General features: G+C 34.8%; 1 protein-coding gene across 11 annotated transcripts in view; it reads left to right on the top strand.

Annotated features, from left to right (window-relative positions):
• Window positions 1-22,792, top strand: part of HYCC1 (hyccin PI4KA lipid kinase complex subunit 1) — a 78,878-nt gene that overhangs the window by 50,924 nt on the left and 5,162 nt on the right. For 2 of the 11 annotated variants that reach the window (XR_012074417.1, XR_012074422.1), the window contains exons 11-13: window positions 6,872-8,441; window positions 11,608-11,689; window positions 14,206-14,312. Coding sequence is in view for 4 of the 11 variants with exons in the window: in XM_006201795.4 (XP_006201857.1) it covers window positions 6,872-7,446 (575 nt within the window). In the remaining 7 variants the exon portion in view is untranslated. Of the gene's footprint in view, window positions 1-1,480; window positions 1,575-2,044; window positions 2,183-2,676; window positions 2,743-5,775; window positions 6,072-6,871; window positions 11,690-13,131; window positions 13,244-14,205; window positions 14,313-22,792 lie in introns of those variants that run through there. The other 9 variants (XR_012074423.1, XR_012074418.1, XR_012074420.1 and 6 more) reach the window with 9 other exon arrangements.

The raw sequence follows: 22,792 nt of genomic DNA on the forward strand, positions 1-22,792 counted from the left end.
GATTCACCTGATCCAGCAGTATCCATATGTTGCAATTCTCGATAAGATTTTTTTTTGAACTTGAGACAATAAAGATGACAGACATTATCGAGAATGATTGAATCCACCTTGATGAGGAGAATTGTGCATTTACTATATACACAACAAAAGCTAAAGACTTGACTGTTCTTTACTTGAGGAAACTGGTAATAGTTGCTAACCAGTGTGTCTATAAATACATTGTTCTGGCCCAGACTGTGTATTTTTGTGTGCCCCAGGTTGCTCTTTTCTTATCTGGAAATTCTTCTGGCTTCAGGACTCAGATTACTAAATCTTAGTTTTTGTTCATGTCCTTACTCAGAGTACAGCCCCTTAACTGCCAGAATCTTATTCTGTGTTTCTCTGGCAGCTTTGCTTTCCTCTCATCTGCCTTGCAAATTACTGGCCCAGGCTGTGGCAGGTTACAGTGCTGTTCTTTCTAACCCAGGACACACTTTGTGCTCAATATTTTGTGTTACACAAATGCAACTTCTGTTGATTACAAAAAAGCACTAATAAAGTACCCAAATAATTCATTTGAGTACCTGTCAATGGCTGCCCATTGCAATCAGAGCAAAATCTAAGCTCTATACTATGGCATAGGTGGCCCTAGTGTTATGTCTTGCCTATTGCTTTGAACTCATCTGAAGACCACTGTCACCTTTCCTTCTAACCCTTAGATTTGCTAAACCAGTTCTGCCTTAGCGACCTTGTACTAGCAATTTGGGATATTTGAGCTGAGATTTTCCAGCTTCAACTCTTTTCCTCCACATTGTTGTGTAGCCAGTACTTTTTCATTCAGATCTCAGCTAAAGTATCCCTTTCTCAAAGAGGTCTTCCCAGACCACCCATCTAAAGTTGACTTTCTCTCCTACTACCCTGCTCGCTCTTTCCCATTATTATTTTCTTTATTGAGTTTTCCACTATCTAAAATTCTGTTGTTTACTCAATTCCCATGCTATAGCGTAAGCTCTTTGAGGGCAGGGTCTTGGTCTGTTTGGTTGGCCATTGTATCCCCAGCACCTAAAACAATGTTTGGCACATAATAGGTGCTCAATAAATATTTGAATGCATGAATGAGTGAATAAATGATAAATTTATAATACAGACTGAGCAATTTGTTCTTTCTTTCCTTATTTCATTGAAAAAACATGTAACAACATGATAGTAAACTAGGTGGAGGAATATTCACTTATAATCCGGGTACTTAAAAAGTTACCATTTTTTTTTTACAGTTTTTTTCCTATATGTGTATGTATTTTTCATAATTGTGCTCTATTTAAATTTTTTTTGTTATTTTGCTTTTGTTCAGTTAACATTGTCAAACATTTCCCCAGGTTCTCCTAGTAAGTCCAATTATTTTAATGGCTACATAATACCACATTGAGTTGATATTCCATTATTTACTTAACCATTTACTTAATAAGTTAAATAATTTGTTTCTAACTTTTTGCTATTATAGATAACACTGCAATGAATAGCTTTAACATTTGTCTACTGTTGAATAGAATAAATTGTAAACATGAAACTGATTGGATTAATATGAAATTGTTCAGGTATTTTATGACATTTAAAATATTTATATTTTATAAACTGTAAAGGAATGTATATAACTTTCCTTTGGGGTTTACTATGAAATACTTTTCATAATTAATGTCAAAATTATGTGATGCAGATATTTGAGGTATAGATTAATTTTTTTAAATGTCAGTTTATTTTATTGTTTTTATGAATAACTTTGGAAGAGCCTTAGATCATAACTAGATTCCTTTAGACTTATGAATCAGTCTGAGTATAGAGCTGTGTAAACTCTGTGAATAAATTGTTCCTTTATTTAAATTGTCACTTTTAGTCAGTAAGTCAGCTGTGAAAGAATAAAAGCTAAAGCAAGGATAAAGAGTTTCATGGGTGACATACTGGGAACAGGTATTTGGGATTATGAAGTTACATATGCAAGAAATGACAACTTTTCAGCATCAGTTTTAATGATATTTGCAATTTGTTTCACTTTTTTTTCCCCTCAAAGCCAGAAGAAATTTTGTAGGGGAGAAATGATTTGAGTGCCTTTGAGAACCAATTTGGAAATGTCCATTAAAAGTATTCTTTAACTCTCCTCATTTCTGTATATTTTATTTATATACAAATAAAATATTCTCAGAAGTTTCTCTTTGGATCTTTTTTGAACTTTTCGAATTATTTGAAATCAAATGTAAGTATTATTTTTTAAAAGTATTGAACAGTTATGATACCTTTTACATAGATTTTTAAGTTCTAGGCTTTTAAACAGATTCTATTTTCTTATGCATTTATATTTCCTTAAAACATTTCCCTTATATTTTCTTAAAGGAGGAAGTAACTTCCTCTTCTCAGCTGTGTATGTTATCCTTTGGATAACATGATAAAAGCATCACAGATTTTTTTCAAAAAGCCTTTTTAATGTTCCTGAGCATTTTACTAAACCTGCATTTAGAGACAGCAGATTCACTTTTCTAAAACAGGGAGCCTTTGCTTTTCTTTGCCATCTAAAAATTCTCAAAAGCTATATATTATTTCTTCCTTTTATCAAGTCAAGTAACACATTCCCCGCTTACCCTAATCATGTCTTCTTCATGTTCTTTCAATTTTATTTACTCTAATAACAATTTTGTTTCACAACAGGAGATTCATTCAGTGTATCAAACAAATATTTACTGGGCACGTACAGTATGCAAGATACTTTCCCAGGTACTAAATACACGGCAGTGAGCAGACGAAAATCCCTACCCTCACGGACCTTACCTCTGGTAGACGAGATACATAAGTAATTGTAGCTTAGAGAATGATGAAGTACTAAGAAGAAAAAGAAATGAAGTAGGGAAAAAGCCATATGTAATATGGGGAATATTGAAACTTGATGGGATCATCGGGGAAGGTTCACTGAGAAGGAAAGTTTTGAGAAAAGACCTAAAGGAGGTAAGCCATGTAGCCCTGTGGGGAAGAACCTAGGCCTAGGGAGCAGTAAGACCAATAAGAAGGTGTGTGTAAGGGGACTGGGTCACAAAATTATATAGAGAAAGAAGCTGGAGAAATAATAGAGAGCAGGATCACGTAACAGTTGTTTATTACATAATTCTCTTTCTTTATTCTGTAATTTTCCTTCTTTCTGGCTCTTTCTAGCTCTGTGCAGAATGGCATGCTTTACTTTCTATGAATTTACTTTAATAAGCAGTTTAAAAACTGTGCTTTTTACCATTTTTGAGTGATATACAGTAATTAGTCAAAATTTTCGCTTGCGGGAAAACATATGATCTCATTTTTCTACCTCCCATTTAATTTCATGATTTAAAAAAATTAATAATTTTTTTGTTTCTTGGGCTGCAGATCTTCACCATTATCCCAGTAAATATGATTAGCAATCTAATTGCTTTGTGCAGCTTTATAAAATATTCTTGTCATTTTCTGGTTTTTCTTGCAAAATTCTAAAGTTTCACCTTTGCAGCACCATTTTAAATTAATTTTCATTGGCATCTTTTAAAAAATAAACCCAATTTTAAAAATAAATTAACCTTGCGAGTTATGACTTATTTAGGTTTTCTTAGAGGTTTATTTACTCTTGCTCTGTGTTAAGCCAAAGTAAATTATTTGCTTTCTGTGAAATGACCAGGAATCTAAGCAAATAAGTGAAACCTAATTGAAAGATGTCTGTCAGAGGATATTTAACTCAAATTGACCTTAATGAATTGAAGAGTTAGAATTTATAGTATGTTAGAATGGATATTTAATGTCAAAAGGCTTTACTGTTTAGGTCCCCCATTCAGTTGTTCAGCTCTTTCTGAACTTCAATTTCCTTGTCTGTAAATGGGAGTCCAATTGCCTGCTTCAGAGGCTCACCAAAACACTGTTTTGAGGATATAATTGAATAATGTATGTGAACACTCTCAAAACAACTATTTAGTGTAAATCAATGTAAGTAGCATTTTCTATTCTGTTAGACCTCTCATGCTTATCTTTTAATATTTTGTTAAATTTTAACATTCACGGGCTTTGTTATATCTGGGTAATTTCAACAGTTTATAATTTTGTTTAGACTAATGATCACTTTAATAGATCTTTTGTGAAACTGCTTCTACAGTGTAAATGGACAAGTCTTGGTTGTCACCCAGCAGTGCCATGGTGATTTTGTTCTCAGTTGCAGTGGCCTCTGGTGTTTACCTCAGTCAGATTTTACTTGCCTTCACTTTGACGACAACTATTAGGTCTCATTAAACCTCTGTTAGGGAGCACATAGAAGCAGCAGTTTGTTACTACCTCACCAACGTGCTGTGGCCTGTCTAGAAAATAAAACTTTCATTTAGAGCATATTTAGTCAAAAGTTTATCAAGCAGTAGGTAGTTGTGAAATTAATATACCAGCATAATGGCCCACCAACCCAGGGCAAGATGAAGCTTTGAGGACCTTTGGAAATACATGTTGCTGCTGAGTGTGGAGTACCCAGGGCATCCATAATAACTTGCATTTTATGTTTTCAAAATGTGAAAGAATCAGAATAGAGCAGTGGTTCCTAAACTTGGCTGCACATTAGTCATGTGGGAGCTTTTAGAAGTCCCAATACCCAGGTTATACCTCACATTACTTAAATCAGAATGTCTGGGGTGAGGGACAGGCATTGCTAGTACTTAAAGATGCACAGGAATATGTGGCTCTGGCCTCTATTCTTTCACCTGTTACTGTTTCATATGCTTTAGCACCATTAGTGAGAGCTGACATCCTATCGTGAAAAATATTTGAAAGTAGTAGGTAACATCCCTCATGCAGAACTGTGGTCTACATTTTTTAAGAGTATATACTGTTTTACATAGTCTTATGCTGTTTTGACCTTTAACTTTCATTACTTGTCCGTGGTAGATATATTCATGTTATTTTTTCCCATTCATTACAGATATTTCTTTGACAGCTTTAAATAAACAATGGCTCTGTGATTAGAGACAAAATAAAATGTCTACAAGTATTAACTAAGAGTTTCATTCCTTTGTTTTGATTACAAATGACCATTTTCAGAATAAAGGACTAATGGACAATTTGTTTTTCCAAATCCACTTTTAATTTTCCCCAGTTTAGTAATGAACTGTTAGAAACTAGCCTAAATTTGTGGAATTAGTATGAGTCTGAAGAAATAGACTATTTGATTATATCACAGCCACATTAATATTTACTAACATACAAGATGATTGGTGTGTGAGGCAAAAACTATACCTATAGCATTACTAACCATAATATAAGTGAATAAGCATTTCCAGTATCATGGTTTATTAAGGCAGCCTCAGTGTAACCTAATAAAAGGAATTGTGCAAGGGGAATTCTTACGTGGCTTGGTTCCTCATGTTGACAATAGCTTGAGTTCTGGCTGTACATCCTTGAAAAGTTGCCTAGGGCTTGACATGTGCTCACAACATTAGCTTAAAACAATAGAAATTCTATTTTGTGTTAGAAAAACATTTCTGTTTCATAGTCCTTGTCAAATATGTGTGTGAAAAAATACAGAACATAAATTGATGCTCTGAGTTTTTTCATTGTTGTTTAAAATTAAAGAACATGACTATTGTCTCCCCTGCTATCAGAATATTGTAAATTATGGGAATTTCTACGGTGCAAATATTTGGCTAAATACCTAACATTCAGTCATCCAGTTTTTGTTTTGTATCTTTTGTTTTTCTTGTTTTGCATTTTTATTTTGTTTTGTGTTCAGCCATCATTTTGTCTTATCATCTTCAATTCTAGAGCAACCTGACAACAATAATGATACTACTGAATTGGGCATCCTTGTCATTCCTGAGATTAGTGTCACAAATGTGGCCGGAGAGAGAACCGGGAATGGGGAAAAAGGCAGAACACTAGGAGAGACTGATGCTCAGCATATACAGGGTGTACAGGAAACAGCCACAGATCCTAGAACTGAGAGCAAAGGCTTGCCAGAGATCAGGAGGCAAAAATCTGTAAGAAAAATGATGGAGGATGGAATAAACTCACCTGGCAGAGTGCAGTTTTAGCAGAGAACTTAATAGCTGCACTCCAAGGTATCTCTTGGCAAAGGGCCACTGCTGCATGTTTTAAGAAACAGTTGCACAGTCACAAAAATTTTGCATGTCACCTAATCAAAATGCATGAATTATGCACCACAATTTCCCAATGACTCTTAATATTCTTTGGAATGATCATATCTATACTGTCATATCTAGCCTCTGAATAAATTGTTATGAAAATGAGGCAGAAAATTGCTTCCAAAATAATTTTCTGCTTTTTTTTGAGATCTAAGATTACTTTTTCATCTTTGTATTTTTGCCATCTTTGATATGAAGAATAATGTATAAAGAATTTTAATAAGTTTGAACTTCTGGTACTTATGATCTATATATTTTTCTCTTAGGAAGATAACCTAGAATGTAGAATGCAACCTTTAAAAAAAGTCTTTAAAATATTTTAATACCATTTTTAAAAAAGTTCCTTGATACAGTCTTTGATTTTATACTGCTTTTGTTACTGGGGAGAGAATTTACCCCTAGTTTTACTGTGGTATTTTTCCTAATTGTTTCTGATCTGTTGCATGAATAGTAAGAGAACTCTTTCTAAAAACACAGTAGGGTGTGGTTTATGGCATGCTTTTTATTTAATACACTCTAAATTACTCATTTAATTATAATGAACTATTGTTGACATTTTGTAAAATGTTTTGATTTATCCTTTGATTTTGGTATATAATCTTTTGTTTTACATGATTATGCTAAAGTTTAATTTATTTAAAGTATACTTGATTTGGTTTAAATCATAAAAAAGAATTACATAAAATAATGTTAATTTTTGTTATTTCTTTGTTTAGGAAATACAGAATTAACAGGTCAAGAAGAACTGATGGAGATATCTGAAGTTGACGAAGGATTTTACTCCAGGGCTGCGTCTAGTACCAGCCAGTCGGGTTTATCAAACAGTAGTCAAAATTGTAGTAACAAGACAAGTGTAGGAAAGACTCAGAGGCGGTCAGGAGGAAGCAAAACTGGAGGAAAAGAAAAAGAAACTACAGGAGAGTCTTGCAAAGATCATTTTGCTCGAAAACAAACTCAAAGAGCCCAAAGTGAAAATCTCGAGCTTCTCTCCTTGAAGAGACTTACATTAACAACCAGCCAATCCCTGCCTAAACCTAGTAGCCATGGTTTGGCTAAGACCGCTGCGACTGTATTTAGTAAATCCTTTGAACAAGTCAGTGGGGTCACAGTCCCTCATAACCCATCATCTGTTGTTGGCTGTGGGACTGGGACAGATGCCAATAGGTTTTCCGCTTGTAGTCTCCAAGAAGAAAAGCTTATTTATGTTTCTGAAAGGACTGAACTTCCAATGAAGCATCAAGCAGGTCAACAGAGACCTCCTAGTATTAGCATTACTCTGTCCACAGATTAATTTGTAATCGCTTTCTCATGTAACCAATGAATCTGGAAGTACGACTTTGCTTCTTTATGAAAGTGCCCAGGGTCTTTCATCCCTGTTCCTGACAGGACCCATGATTTCTTAAATTCTGGAGGCTACCTTGACTTTATGAAGGGAATGATGTCTAGGTTGCAGTAAGTTGAAATGTGGTTTTATTATTTCTTGGTTGTGGTTTTTTCACTTGGTTTAAGTCTTTTTTTTTCCCCCTTTTTCTTTATTTCTTAATTGTTTCTGTTGCCCTAAGATTGTCAGCATGACAATAACATTTTGTGGCAGGTTATCTGATCAGATTGATTACATCTCATGTGAGGTTGTGAGTCTTTTTTTCTTATTTTCAAAATAACTCCTATTTGGTAGTGTACGTTTGTCCTTCAGTGTAAAAGGGAATATCCATGTATGTGAAACTGTTTTTTTTTTTTTTTTTTAAGGATGAGGCATAAGTGCAACTCCAGGGATTCTCCAGCTGGCTGTTTAGCAAGCCAGTCTAAAAAACAGGCATGTGAAAAAATAAAAAAAGATACGTATGAAAAATGCCTGACAAAAATATTTATAACCGGATCATCTTTAAGATTAGTGGAACAGCTTATATAAAGCACTGGAAAATGCCTGGTAACTTGATACCCTAAAATATCACATGATTCTAGGTGTTGGGAAGAGGGATTTCTGTTGTTATCTTTGGTACATTTTATATCAAAAATTAGGTTGCTGGTAGATGTGTTGTTTTGAAGAGTTTGATCTGGATTTAGCAGGTGAAAATCTCTTTCAATTCCTAAGATGTAATAGGCCATAAACCTGACTCATCCTCCTGCTGGACTTCAGAAATCCTACTTAGTTTGGATTCCCATAATTCAGAGCACACATCACTGAAGACTTCCTGGAAATCGTTGTAAATCTTGCAACACAGCTCTGAAGATACCATTGTTCACCATATAGTATTGAATTGTCTGTCTACAAATGAAGGAAATTAGGTAAATTTTTCATCTATAAAATATTATTGAAAGAAAATAGTGAAATATGGACAAAGGACATTTATACATTAACTAGGGCAATTTATGTTTGTGTTCTTAAGTTTACAGTTATAAAATATGAAAAAAATGTGTTTCTTATTTTGCAAATAGGCTTATTTTAAATGTTCTCATTATGGTAGAAAGAGTAATCAGTGCCCCCAATTAATAATTAGGGTAAGAGAGAGAAAGCAGAGCTGAAGATGAGAGTAAGTTGCTTGGGAAGAAGACTTAGGGAACTGTCCATTTGTTAGTGGTTAGTACATAGTGGTTTCCATATTCATGGTCCTTAGCTGTGGTCATACAGAGAAAATGCTAGTTTTCCTCTTGTACCTGCTTGTGCAGAGCTCAAATATGTAAAAAGGTTGTATATCTTGAAGACTGCTAAAGCATTTAGACTATGAATGCAGTTTTAAACATAATTGCTTTGGCTCCAATTTTAAATCTGATTCTTCAAAAAGCACGAACCCTGAATTAAATATGTTTTTTAACACAAGTAAATTTGACTTTTTTAGTTCCAGTAATAGAAATGGAATAGGATCTATTGGCATAGATTGTAGTTAAAAAAAAAAAAAAAAGACAACCAGACAGTGAAAGTTGATAAAGTATTAATTTAATAGGAATCCTGTGTACAATTTAAAATATTTGTAAAATGTCTAAAATATTTGTAAAATGTCCCTGTGAATTTCTAATTGTCATTTTGTAATTCTTTAACAAAGAATTTTCCCTAGGCATAGCTACTAATAATATTAATAGTCTTAAGAACTAATTTAGTAAAAGATTGGCATTGTAAGCAACTTAAGGTGCTTAGGAAACATTGTAGAATAAATTTGAGGAAGCATTAGCTTGCACAAATGAGAGATCAGATTTTAACATTCAACTAATGTAATGGAACCTCATTTTGGTATTATTCTAGATCATTGCTGTTCTAGATCACTGTGGTCTGAGGACCAGTAATGAGCATTGGCATCACTTGGAATCTTGTTAAAAATGCAGAATTTCAGAGCGACCTTAGACCTAGTGAATTGTAATCTGCATTTTAATAAGATCTCAAGTGATTTTTATGCACATTAAAGTTTGAGAAGACAGTATCAAAGTGCAAACAAATCACTTAACTGATATTTAGAATTCTCAGCGGTCTCACAACCCAAGATCAAATATATAAAATACTAGATCATTATAATCTTCATTGTTTTGAACAGCTAATTAATTTTTACATGGTGTCAACTGACTTCTTAAGTTCTCTAATTCTAAATCTTTAATTATTCTCATTTATTTTTACAATAAAGAATGTAACATTTTGTATTTTTTTTTTGTTAACTGTAAATGGAAACAGAACTGTAGATACTTACAATTTAAGTATGAAAGGGGTACCACCCTTTTATACAGTGCACAACAAATCTGCATGTGTTTATTCTTTTAAAAATCCTGAAGGCTTACTCAAAGGAGTGGTCTGAATTTTTGCTCTAAGTTATTTGTACTAGTTGATTTTTTGGAGTGTGGCATTACCTGGTAAAATTCCTTTATAGTACCTTTGATACTTTTTCAAATAAGATTATATGTTTGAAAATTTTTATAGTAGTTATAAATATTGGATAATTCTAACTGTGGTGACAACTGTAATTATCCCTAATATTCTTGTCCCACTCACTTTTCCAAATTTGAAAGTTGAGATGGCTTTTGTAGGTCTTTTTCTCATGAGGATACTGATGTGACCATTTGGTCACAGACCTCCTATAAATCCAGAGTATCCTTTTATCACAAGAAGGATTCTGCACAAAACTGGGACCTTGCACCGCATTGCTCAGAGGATCTGAGCAGACACTGTAGTCCCATTACATATTTTAAACCTTAGAGATTCTTGAAATTACCAAACCTCTCATTCTTCAAATACCCAACTACCTAGGATATTCTAGTGAGGCTGGGTCCTAGCTTTTGCCTTTTGGAATCCAACTAGGGAGAGAAACAAAGACTTTTCAGGGGAATGTACCAGAAGATCCAGGACAAGTGAGTGCCCCGGAATCCCTTGCCCACGACCATGGAACTTTTTAAGGCAGCTCTGTCGACTTGAAGAGTAGAAATTCTCAGTTCTTAATGATTTCAGTTTGTCTTGAAAAAGCAATATTTCGTTGCCCTTTTCAAGTATGAAGTAACTGCTTAGCAAACATTACTCATTTAAAAACAAAAAGTTGAAATAAAGGGAAATACAATTTTTAAACCAAAATAGGTATAAATGATCCCATTTTTAAAGGGATTTTGCCTCTTTTTGAAAAATAAAATTAGTGTCGAAATCTTTAAATTTAAAGAAAAATATACTCTGACTTGCAATTTTCAGCAAATATTTAAAATAAGGCTATTTAACACTTTGAGTCTATAGGCACAGTACACCTACACTTTACTAAAGGGAAGCACATCAAGGAAATATATATGTTAAATAATATAACTGAAAAAATATCTTTTAAAAGCCATTTAAAAAAAGAATAATTTGATGGGTACTTAAATAAAGCATTGTACATAGAAATGTCTTCCCAGTCTTTGAATGAAAAATAAACTGTTTAGTCCTTTAATTAGCATGTATTTATACTTTTAGATTAATTGCTTAGTAAAATTATACTCAGTACCTTGAGTTATTCACATTTATGCTTAATATCGTTAAATTCTTCATCATAGAACATAAATATGTTGTCATCTGTATTTTGTAACTTGTGCATATCTAAAGAAACTAACTGACCATTTTGGAAGATGTTTTTGTGTTTTTTTTAATAGTAGAGTTCTAGACTACTGATGTCTTGATACGAAGTTTCTACCAGTAAGCTCAAGATCCTATTTCACATACTTTCTCTTATGTGGGGTTTATTGTGTACCTCTTATCTTTACTTCTAATCATGTAGTGATACTAATCTTTTCATAGTAAATATACTTGTTTCTAATTGTATTCCTAGAGTTTACATTCCTAAAGAATAAACTATGACTTTGGATATTTTTATGTGCTATATACCTTTTTAAGGATATGGAAATAAACTGGAGTTTAGTTTTTTTAAGTTTTGTATATTTGTGTAAATATTCTCCATATGTAATACAACAGTGTTGCCTCTTATTGAAATAAAAACTGAAAAAATATTTTTTCCAGATCATTTTACTTATTAAAAAATCTTCATAAAATTTTGCAAAAGTCATGATGTGGAGGAAGAAATTAAAGGAGGAAGACTTAGGTGAGTTGAGCCATTGAGAGCTTTGGGAATAAGCATAGGACGATGACATCTCATTCCTGCCTTATGCTTTACATGGCCTAGGAATGAGAAGTGTGATGGATCCATTAGTGTCTGTCCAAAAATAGATGAGCTCCATGGGTCAGGAACCACTGACTGATTATTTGTCATACTAGAAGAAGGGGAAAATTTAGATAACAGTGCTTTGCCCTTTTATCTTATTTCTATGAGTCTTTATCTCTTGAGTGCAGAGATTATGCCCTTGGTACATAGCATAGGACTTTGTGCATGGTAGGTATTGAAACGTTTAATGAATGAGTGAGTTAGGTTGACAATTAGTTTTGGGAAAGAATCAAGGATAAGTTTTCCAATGTATTACAGTAAAATTTTAAAATTTCATTTATTGGCTCTAGGAAATCTTCATGACATTATTTAAGTAGGATTACTGTTTGTGCTTAGAAACAAAATCCTCTTAGAAACTTGAAAAACAATCCTGTTGTTTAATTGATTGTATATTTGGATAATTACATTTCTTAAGAACTAAGTAATTCAGGAAACATTTTCTGAACTATTACTAGAGAAGCATTCATAGAGAACCATAACAGTGACTTTGTAAGCAGCATGTTAGCCCTATGAAACAGACGTTCTTCTGGTGACTTTAACAATCCTGATAAATAGTTGACTCACCCCGTAGAATCTGTAATACCAGCATAATTATTTTATAATGATTAAGAGAGGCTTTACAAATAATTCTAGTCATTTAGTAATTTCCCTTGCATTTTTATTGTAGCTAATATTTGTAATTAAAATTATAATCCCATTTAGTCTTCAAAACAGTCATATAAAATGATCAGAGTTCCCATTTTACAAAAGAGGAAACTGAAGCTCTCAAAAGGTTGGGTGACTTGCCCAAGGCCACTTAGCTGCTGGGTGGCAAAGCTAGGGCTTGAACAAAGGTCTTAGGATTTTCACTTCTCTATAACTTGGTTAAAGAAAAGATACTAAGTGAATACTACAAAATAGACATGTATTTTATATTTGCTCATTCCATCTGTCTCATAGGTGATAGAGTTAAGTTTTAAGGTGAAAATAAGTTTTCCAAAAATAGATTATGATATGCTTTGTAGAACTGTAGGTAATTGTGTTTCAGTGGTAAACTGCATGCTAGTTATTCTGGTATTAAAAATATAGTAAAATGCAAATTGAGATTTTATTTATTTTTTTATTTGTCAGATAAGGATTAAAAAGATTGATACTAGTATTGGTATAGGTGTAGGGAAATCATTACTCTAAGTAGCCTAAGAGGCCATTGGCAGGACTGTACATTGGTACAGCCAAATTGATGAGCAGTTCAGCAGGATCTATCAAACTTTGTATGTGCTCTTTTACCCTCTAACCTAGCAATCCTACTTGTCTATGTTTATTTCACTCTCTATATTCTACAGAAATTTTAGCACAGATATGTAAAGATATACATTGCAGCATTGCTTATAATAGCAAAAAAAAAAAAAAAACAGCAATCTAAACGACCATTAATAGAGGACTGGATAAAATATGGTATGTACATATAGTGGAATATTATGTAGCTGTGAAAATAATGCAGCTGTATATGTGATGATTCAGAAAGATTATTTAATATAATATTCCATGGAAAAAAAGTCATAGAACAATCCCATTTTTATAAGAAGTATATAGGACATTTAGTACAGGTGTATTTTTATATATACAAATATGTACATATACAACACACATATGTTTGCTGGTATGTAGGGAGGAAAGCATTATTTCTGCAATATGGTCTAAAGACAGTCTGCATTGGGGAAAAAAATGGTGCTGTTTAAAATAAAGATTCCTGGGCTTTGTGCTCATCCCTCTAAATCAGATCACTGAGTAAAGCACAGAAACCTATATTTCTATCAAGTGCTGCCTCAGTTGATTGTTATACAAACTTAACATTTGATCTAGTAGCTGACAGCAGTGAATTGATTATCTTTATGTCTCTGGTAGCGGTTTATAGTTAGGAAAGGCAAGCTTTCAAAATAATTAATTAATTATTAAATTGAAGTATAATCCACATAGTGTTATATTAGTTTCAAGTGTGCAACATAATGGTTCAGTATTTGTATATATTGCAAAATGATAACCATAGTAAGTCTGGTTGACATCCATCACCACAGATAGTTACAATTTTTTTTTCTTTTATAATGAGAACTTTTGAAATTTACTCTTCTAGTTATTTTCAAATAAGCAATAGAGTATTATTAACTATAATCATCATGCTGTATGTTACATGCCCATGACTTATTTATTTTATAACTGGTAGTTTTTACCTTTTGACCCCCATCACCCCTTTCACCCACCTCTCCCCCAAGCCTGTGATGTATTTCACTTAGCATAATTCCCCCAAGGTCCACCTGTATTGTCACAAAGGCAACATTTTCTTCTTTTGTATAATATTTCATTGTGTTTCTGTTTGTCTGTGTATGTGTATCCATTGATGGACACTTAAATGGTTTCAGAAAAGACAAATTTGTTGAACAGATCTTCTATTCCAAGTGGGGCCCTCTCGCAAGACAAAGCCAATTAACATTGACTTAACATCATCAACATGACCTCTTAGTGAAAGGTAAGTTGGCCTGACATAGAAAAATGATTTACTGTATAGTACATGCCAATTAAATGAACAATCCTTAAAAAACAAACAGAAACACCCTAACCTTTGTTATTGTTGAACTCTCTCAAATACTATCCAATGACCTGCTAATAAAGCAAAAAAACTTAGTGCAGTAAGACAGCGCACCACCTCAGTATGCTAAGCTGTGTGTCAGAACTAGAAAATTAGTTATTTATAGAGCTTTGGGATCTGTGCGCAAATGGTTTAAGGCCTGTCTGTCAAGACAGGGAAGTGATTAGATTTGGCAAAGTTAATGAAATGGTTTAGGATTGGTTGACACAACAAACCTTGAAGAGTCTTGATAAGTAAACTCATTTGATTCTCTAGTGTACATCAGTGTGGCGATGAAGATAAAGGTTGTAAAACTTTACTACTTTGGTTCTTTATATCTGCATAAAAGTTTTTTGAAATATAAATTATGATACATCATGTTTCTTTTTACTGAAAATAATGAATAGCATGTAGATTTTTTTCCTGGGCTAATGTTTGACTTTTTTTTTTTCTATCATATTCTCTTCGGTATTTCTGTGGTGCACGTAAGTGATCTCTAGACTCATCAGAAAATAAAGTGAGAAAGAGTTCAATACTATAGTTTCTCACTTCTTGCTTTACTTGCTTCCTTTTATAGAAGCTCCAAGTATGTTTAACTTCGGTATCCCAGGTCCACTACTACCTAATGAAGGCCTCTAGTGCATTTTTCTTATTCTCTTATTCTCTTTGTTTAGCCAAGATGTTTCTTCTGTCTTGCCCTCTGTGCTATATAATTTTTACTAACATTTTCTTCTCCAAATCTCTTGAAATATAACCCTCTGGAAAACATGTCACCACTTCCTCTTCTGTTCTAATTACACTCTAGTGTAGAATCTTGTTTCAGTATTCATTTACATCCACCAAGTTGAATTTAATGAGGCAGGATATGTTTGAAAGGAGAAAACAAGCAAGCAAGCAAGCCAATCCATGAACTATTCTTATAATAGAAGAGAATATCGTAGTTCACCAAGCAGGAAGAAATGGAGCCGGGGTATATAACCACTACTGCACAGTATGCTGGTACTAGTTAGAGGTGAACTGTGGCACCAGAACCCCACTCAGCAAAGGTTGTGGAGGACAGTAAGGAGAGGGACTCCACAGTGAGAATAAATCTGAGTAGTGTTTCTTGTCTGCTCTGCACAAAAGGTAAAGATATCCCAAGGTACAGATCTGCCACATTTTATGACTCATAGTTGGCCAGGTGGTGGAGAACATGGAAACAATAAGCTCTGGGGATAAGTGATAAAATTTGACATTAAATGTACGGTTGGACTTCTCCAAGTGGGCTCAGACTATAAGAATAATTGTTTTCTGCATAAATACTAAACAAAGTCCCCTTTGTGAAGGAGATGCTAAATAATCAGATGTTCAAGATGATTCTGAGGATGTCAGTAGAACTCTTTATTGGATATCCCAGTCCTTGTTCAATCAGCTTATGAACAAAGTGGCTGCACAGGAAGCATCAGGGCTATACACGGACTTGAAAAATATGGCCCTCCTTTCATCAAGGCTACCTTGATTACTGCCACTGCTAAGAGCCCAAACTGCCAGCAGGAGTGACCAACCCTAAGATTTCATGCCCTTGGGTGGCCAAGTAGTTGCTTAGTGGCCGACCAACTATACCAAATCTCTTTTTCATGGAGAGGCAGCTATTTGTCCTTGCAGAATAGACACTGTTAATCTGCATTTAAATTTGCCTTCCCTGTATGCCATGCTTCTGTGTGCAATGTCAAGCACCCTATTCTCTGTCATGATTTTCCTCAAAATATTGCACCTAAGGAACTTATTTTATAGTGTAAGAAGCAAGATAGAAGGGGAATTCTACTTCCAATTAATGCCAGACTAGATAACAACATCAAAATTTCCATGGACAACTAGATAATCTGAACAAATTCCTTTTAAGATATGAAAATCTAGAGAGGCAAGCTGAGCATTGGGGCCATTTCTTACTTGGAGTTATTGGCTGATTCTTGAAGGAGCACTTAAGGGGATTAGAAGTGCTTTTATTACCCCAGCAAGGCTAGGAGGACAAAAATTGGATGCTTGTGACTGCCAACTCATGGAGACGACATAGAAACTCCCATGCTTTGGTTCTGGGGCCCCCAACAGCTCCACACGCAAAGCTTCAAATCACTTTTCCAGAGAAGGAAAAGTGAATTGAATTTACAATCCTCCCACCCTCTCCTCCCCCAACACATACACAGGGAATTCAGCACAGCATCAAATCATCCCAATTCCTGAAACTGAATTAAAGTAATCCCCTAGGTGCCTGGTAATAAACAAACAAATATTCTATGAAGAAAAAAAAATTATCTCAAGTTTCAATTTCTAAAACTTTTCAAATTGAATGTCCAGCAGTGAAACAAAAACAAAAACAGACACAGCAGAGCAGCACTCATTGAGAACAACTAGCAACATTGAATAAAATTGTTCAAAACCTCTCTTTAAAGCCATTGAAGAACTTTTAGGCCAACAGGACTCTAAGAGCCAAAATCCCAGAGAGAAGGTGTGCAGAGAAGAATTAATAGAGCAGGCCTGAGATCCTATCCTTAGGAAGCCCTGCTTGCAAGGTTGGCCTTTGGCTGGCATCTGGGAACTTGGATTACAGGAAAGTTTCCACCATTTCCTAACTGATAAGGTACTTTACTATATACAAACTATTTATATAGACAATGTGGTTTATGCTGAAACTCTACTTTCCTCTAGGAGTCTGTAATTATGATACATTTCTGCAGAAGGTACCTATATGACCAGCTTCCAATACAAACCCTGGGCAGTTAGTCTCTAAAGAATGTCCGTGGCAGACAACATACCACATAGGTTGTCACAGTTCAAAAATGCTGGGGGAATTTAGCACATCCTGTGACTTCATAGGAAAAAGGTTCTTGGAAGCTTGTGCCTGGTTGCCTCTGGACTTCACCCTATGCACTTTTCCCCTGCACTGCTTTTGCATTGTACTGTTTTACTGTAATACATCAGAACCAATGAGTACAACTGTATGCCAAGTCCTGTGAGTCTTCCTACTGAATCAGTGAATTTGAGGGTTGTCTTGTGGACTCTCAACACAGAAGATAACCAGGGAAGTGACAAACTTTGTGCAGCTACTTCTTCCTTTATAGAATTTGCCAGTTTGGGCCACAAATCTGAGTAGAAGTCCCAGGAAGAGATTTACCACTAGGAATCAGAGAAGTAAACAAATTACAACTACAAGGGACTAGAGAGACAAAAAGCTTAGGATCATCAAGTCAACCAACACTTGGGAGACCTACAGTCCCAATAAGGCGGAAAGGTTCAGAGAAGTGAGCCTGATACTCTGCTGGTTTTCCCCTGGAGTAGTCATTGGATTCTTGGACTGATAATAGCAGAAAGATAAAAAAACAAACAGAAGCCTGCTGAAAGCCAAAGATCTCTCTGTTGCATCATTGTATAGAAGAGACAAAAATTGGAACAGGAGAGAATCAGAGTGAATTAAGGCTTATAAAAATTGCAACCTAGTTTCACATCCACTGAATTGTAGCTTGGATTAATGTGATGTGCCGGCCACAATTCTTCCTACCAGGGAATAGGGTGATCCCTGTCTGTATAAAGATAACATCCAGAGACTATGCATTGTATCATATACAATACCTAGCATTAAGTCAAAAATTACAAAGAATATCAAAGGGTAGAACCGTGCAACTCATGGTGGGGGAGGTGTCCAACCCATTAGATAAGAGTGTTCTTCATAGATCCTTTACAGGTCATTCCTGGATAACCCATCTCTATTTCTGGCTTGTGCAGAGATGTTCATTGTATCCATAGTCACATGTGCAATCTCTTCAACAAAATTTTGTCCAGCCACCACACCTTTAGTGTTCTCTCCAGACTGTGCTTTTCATCTTTTTCTATCTGGATAAGCTGAGACTTTTCCAAATCACCAAGTGCTGGTTCCTTTTTGCTTAATAGTTCTTTTCTCAATTTATCTTTCTCCTCTCACATTTCACTATAGGTAGCAAGGGGAAACCAGGTTGCACCTGCACCTTACAGACTTTGCTTGCAAATCTCCACTAAATATCCAAATTTATCACTTACAATTTCTCCTTTCCACTCAACACTGGAACACAATTCAGCCAAATTTTCTGCCGTTTTATAACTGGGATCACTTCTTCAGTTTCCAATAGCCTGTTCCTCATTTCCTTCTGACCTTATCAGAAGCATCTTTAAAGTACGTATTTTTACCAACAATCTATTTATGGTAATATATGTATTCTCTAAGATGATACAAGCTTTCACTACCATCTCTTCCTTCTGAGCTCTCACCAAAATCACCTTTAACACCCATACTTCTACCCACAATCTCATCAAGGCAATCTCGGCTTTTTTATCAAGCACCTCAAGATTGCTCCAGCCTCTACCCATTACCTAATTCCAAAACCACTTCCACAATTTTAGATATTTGTTGTAGCAGCACCCCACATCATGCTACCAAAATCTGTATCAGTTTCTCAGGGCTGCTGTAACAAATTACCACAAATTGTGTATGTTAACAGAAATTTATTCTCTCACAGTTCTGGAGGATAGAAGTCTGAAATTAAGGTGTTGGGAGGGTCATGCTCTCTTTGAAGGCTCCAGAGGACTCATACCTTGCTTCTTCCAAACTTCTGGTACTCGAAGCTGTCCTTGGTGTTTCTTGTCTTCTAGCTGCATTATTTCAACTTCTGGCTCTGTTACAATATGACCTTCTTCCTTGTGTATCTTCATATGACCTTCTTATAAGGACATTGGATTTAGGGTCCACCCTGTCCAATGTGACTTCATCTTAACGAACTACATCTGCAAAGGCCCTATTTCTAAATAAAGTCATATTCTGGATTTCAGTCTTTCATTATTATGATGCTAGCTGTGAGTTTTCAATACCTACTCTTTACCAGATTGAAGATATTCAGTTTGTTGAGTGTTTTGATCATGTTGGATATTGTCAAATGCTTTCTCTCTCTTTTTTAAGATTCTCTCTTTTTTTGAGGAGGATATTGATAGTTCTTTCTTTTTAAAAAATTTATTTACTGAGGTATGATTGACATAAAAAAGACTATAGATACTTAATGCATACATCTTGATGATTTTGAAGGTTAAGTATACACTCATGAAACCTATACCATATACAATGCCAAAACTAAACCATAACTCTAAAAATTTCCTTCCTTTCTCTTTTAAAAATTTATAATAAATTTAACATAAGATCTACGCCATTAACAAATTTTTAAGCATACAATACTGTATTGTTAACTATATGCAAAATGCTGTACTGTAGATCTCAAAGGCTTACTTATCTTGTTACCTGAAATTGTGTGTGCTTTGACCAACACATCCTCCAGTCCCCTTCCCCCAGTCAAATGCTTTCTCTACACTTAATGAGATGACCCTGTAGTTTTCGTCCTTTATTCCGTTAATATGGTGTATTACATTAATTTATTTTTGAATGTTAAAACCTTGCATTCTTGGGATAAAGCCCACCTGTTAAAGCTGTAAAATCCTCTCTATAGAATGTGTTATGTTATTAACAAACATGTTATGCTTGTTTTATGACCTAACATAAACTCTATCCTTGAGATTGTTCCATGTGCACTCGAGAAGAAAGTGTTTTCTACTGTTGTTGGGCGGAGTGTTGTATAGAGATGTGTTAAGGTAAATTTATGTATAGTATTGTTCAATTCCTATTTTCTTGTTGATCTTCTTCCTAGTTATTCTATCCATTATTGAAAGTGGGGTATTGAAGTCTCCAGCTATTATTGTTGAATTATATATTTCTTTTTTCAGTTGTGCATTTTTTTCCACCTGTTTTAGGAGTTGTGTTCTGTGTATATATGTTTATAATTGTTATAGCTTCCTGATGGGTTTATTATTAAAAAGTGTCCCTACTATTTTTGTTTGTTTGTTTTCAAAGTCTGTCTTGTCTGATGTTAATATAGCCACTTCAGCTTTCTAATGGTTGCTATTTACAATATACACATTTTCTCGTACTTTACTTTCAACTTGTTCCTGTCTTTGAATCTAAAATGTGTATCCTGTAGACAGTATGTAGTTGGATCTTGTGTTTTTATCCAGTCTGACAATCTCTGCCTTTTGACTGGGTGATGTAATCACTTTGCATTTAGTATTATTATTGGATTGATCTGCCATTTTATTTTTTTGTTTTCCATGTCTCATGTCATTTTAGTTTCTCTATTCCTCCTTTACCACTTTTTTTTCCATTAAGTGAACATTTCCTAGTATGACATTAAACTTAATTAATTATATTTTTCACTATAGGCTTTTGAATTTTTCTGAGTGGTTGCTCTAGAACTCACCATATACATATTAACATATCAAAATCGGTTTTAGACTTATACTAACTTAATTCCTTTGAGATATAGAAATTCCTTCTTCCCCCTGTTTTTGTGCTATTATTAATATATATACTAAAATTTTATATGCTACAAACCCAAGACTACATTGTTATTACTTTATATAATTTTATGTCTATTAAAAAAGCTGAGAAAAGAAAAGAGAAAAAGTATCTATGTGAAGCATTTGTCATTTTTAACTTCTTACTTACCATTTTAGTACTCTTCATTAGTTCCCATTGATTTGAATTACCATCTAGTGTCATTTCTATCCTCCAAAACTTTGATCCAACCCACCTCCTTTGTACTGTTATTGCCAAATATATTACATTTCTATATGATAGGCCAAACATAATTATATTCATATTGTTTTATATAATTGCTTTGTAAACCAGAGAAAAAACATGCATTTTTTACTACAATATACTTTATAATTACATTATTTGCCCTTACCTATGTCTTCATTTTTTCATGTGCATTCAAGTTTCCATCTGGGCTTATTTGCTTTCATCCTGAAGAATTTTGTACATTGGACTATGAATACTGATTTTCCTCCCCTTCCTCTGGGGCTTATTTTTGTTGCTATTTGGGGTGTGTGTGTGTGTGTGAAACTTGGCTAGATTATTTTAGTAAAGTCCGTTTTTTCCCACTGTGTCATATCACTCGGAGGGCACAGCCTTGGGCATGCACACAGTCACGTTGAGGGTGACTGGTTTCAACAGGGCTTTTCTCGACTGTCTGTTCCCTTGGTCTCTGTTAAACTGTCAGCCTCACTTGATATCACATTCAACTGTTAGTTTCTATGAATACTGGATAATTCCTCTTTAGTTTTCAACTTATGCCCTGGGGCATAAATTGTTCTTCAGTCTGATCCAATTAAATTCAGGCAGAAGCAGTTTTTGATGCCAGTTCTTGAGGTTTTCTCTGACCCTAGGAGAGCTCTCCTTAGGTGTCATTTTCCTTGGTTCTCTCTGATGAACTAGCTGGCCTATGATTTAACTGTTGCTCTTAATTAAGAGAGCTGTCATTTCCTAGAGCACCCTTAGGCTTGAACTTTCCCACACTCTGTTTCAAATAAAGTCAGCTACTTTAGGGAAAACTCTGGAACTTTCTTTTCATATGAATTACCTGTCCCCCTAGGGAAAAAAAAATCTCTGAAGTGCCACTCTGGGTGCTGAGTTGAGCAGTAGTCTCTGATCTTCTTGACTTGCCTATCCTGGCATGAACCCTCTGCCTTTTGAGAGAGCCTGAACAAGGGTAATTGGGGTCCCAGTGTTCTTGGTCTGCCACATCTAGGGTAGAGTCTTTGTATTATGGGTAAGTGCTGAGTGGAGGAATGAAGCCCCCCACCTCTTGGCTGCACTTTCCAAGAATTTTTCCCTCTTGAACTTGGAGTTGAAAGAGATAAGAAATGCTAGAGGCCTGTCCACCTGGTGAGATGTGTTAACCTTTGATTGGGAGCTTAGGGAAGAGTGGTCCCCCTATTCTTGGCCATATCCACCTAGAACAGAGCTTCTGTTTAGTTAATCTGGGAGGTGTAAGGGAGAGAGAGTTATCAAAACTCAAATCCCACATAATGTCTGTTTTTTTCTGTATTTTAGTAGTTTTTTGTGCGGGAGGGGTAATTATGTTTGTTTATCTTTTTATTTATTGGAGGTACTGGGGATTGAACCCAGGACCTCATGCATGCTAAGCACACACTCTACCATTGAGCTAGTCCCTTCCCTACTTTAGCAGATTTTCTTGAACAAATGTTTCTTCACTTGTTGTATGCCCTTAAGGCAATTTTCAGAAACTTTCAATGGTTGTTTTCTTTAAATAATTTTCACCAGCTATACTTGTGTATTAGGGAGTAGGTCCTCGGAGCTCCTCGTGCTACCATCCCAGAGGTGGAAACGTCACTTCAGTTTAGATGTCAAAATACCATCAACATTACTTGCAAATATTCTGTACTTCCCAATGAAGCCAATCAGTATACTTCTATGATAAAATTACCAGCCAATCTTCAAATACATTTATCTTTTCTTATCTCACTGTTTC

Source organism: Vicugna pacos, chromosome 7, assembly GCF_048564905.1.
Source record: "Vicugna pacos chromosome 7, VicPac4, whole genome shotgun sequence".
NCBI classification, from domain to species: domain Eukaryota; kingdom Metazoa; phylum Chordata; class Mammalia; order Artiodactyla; family Camelidae; genus Vicugna; species Vicugna pacos.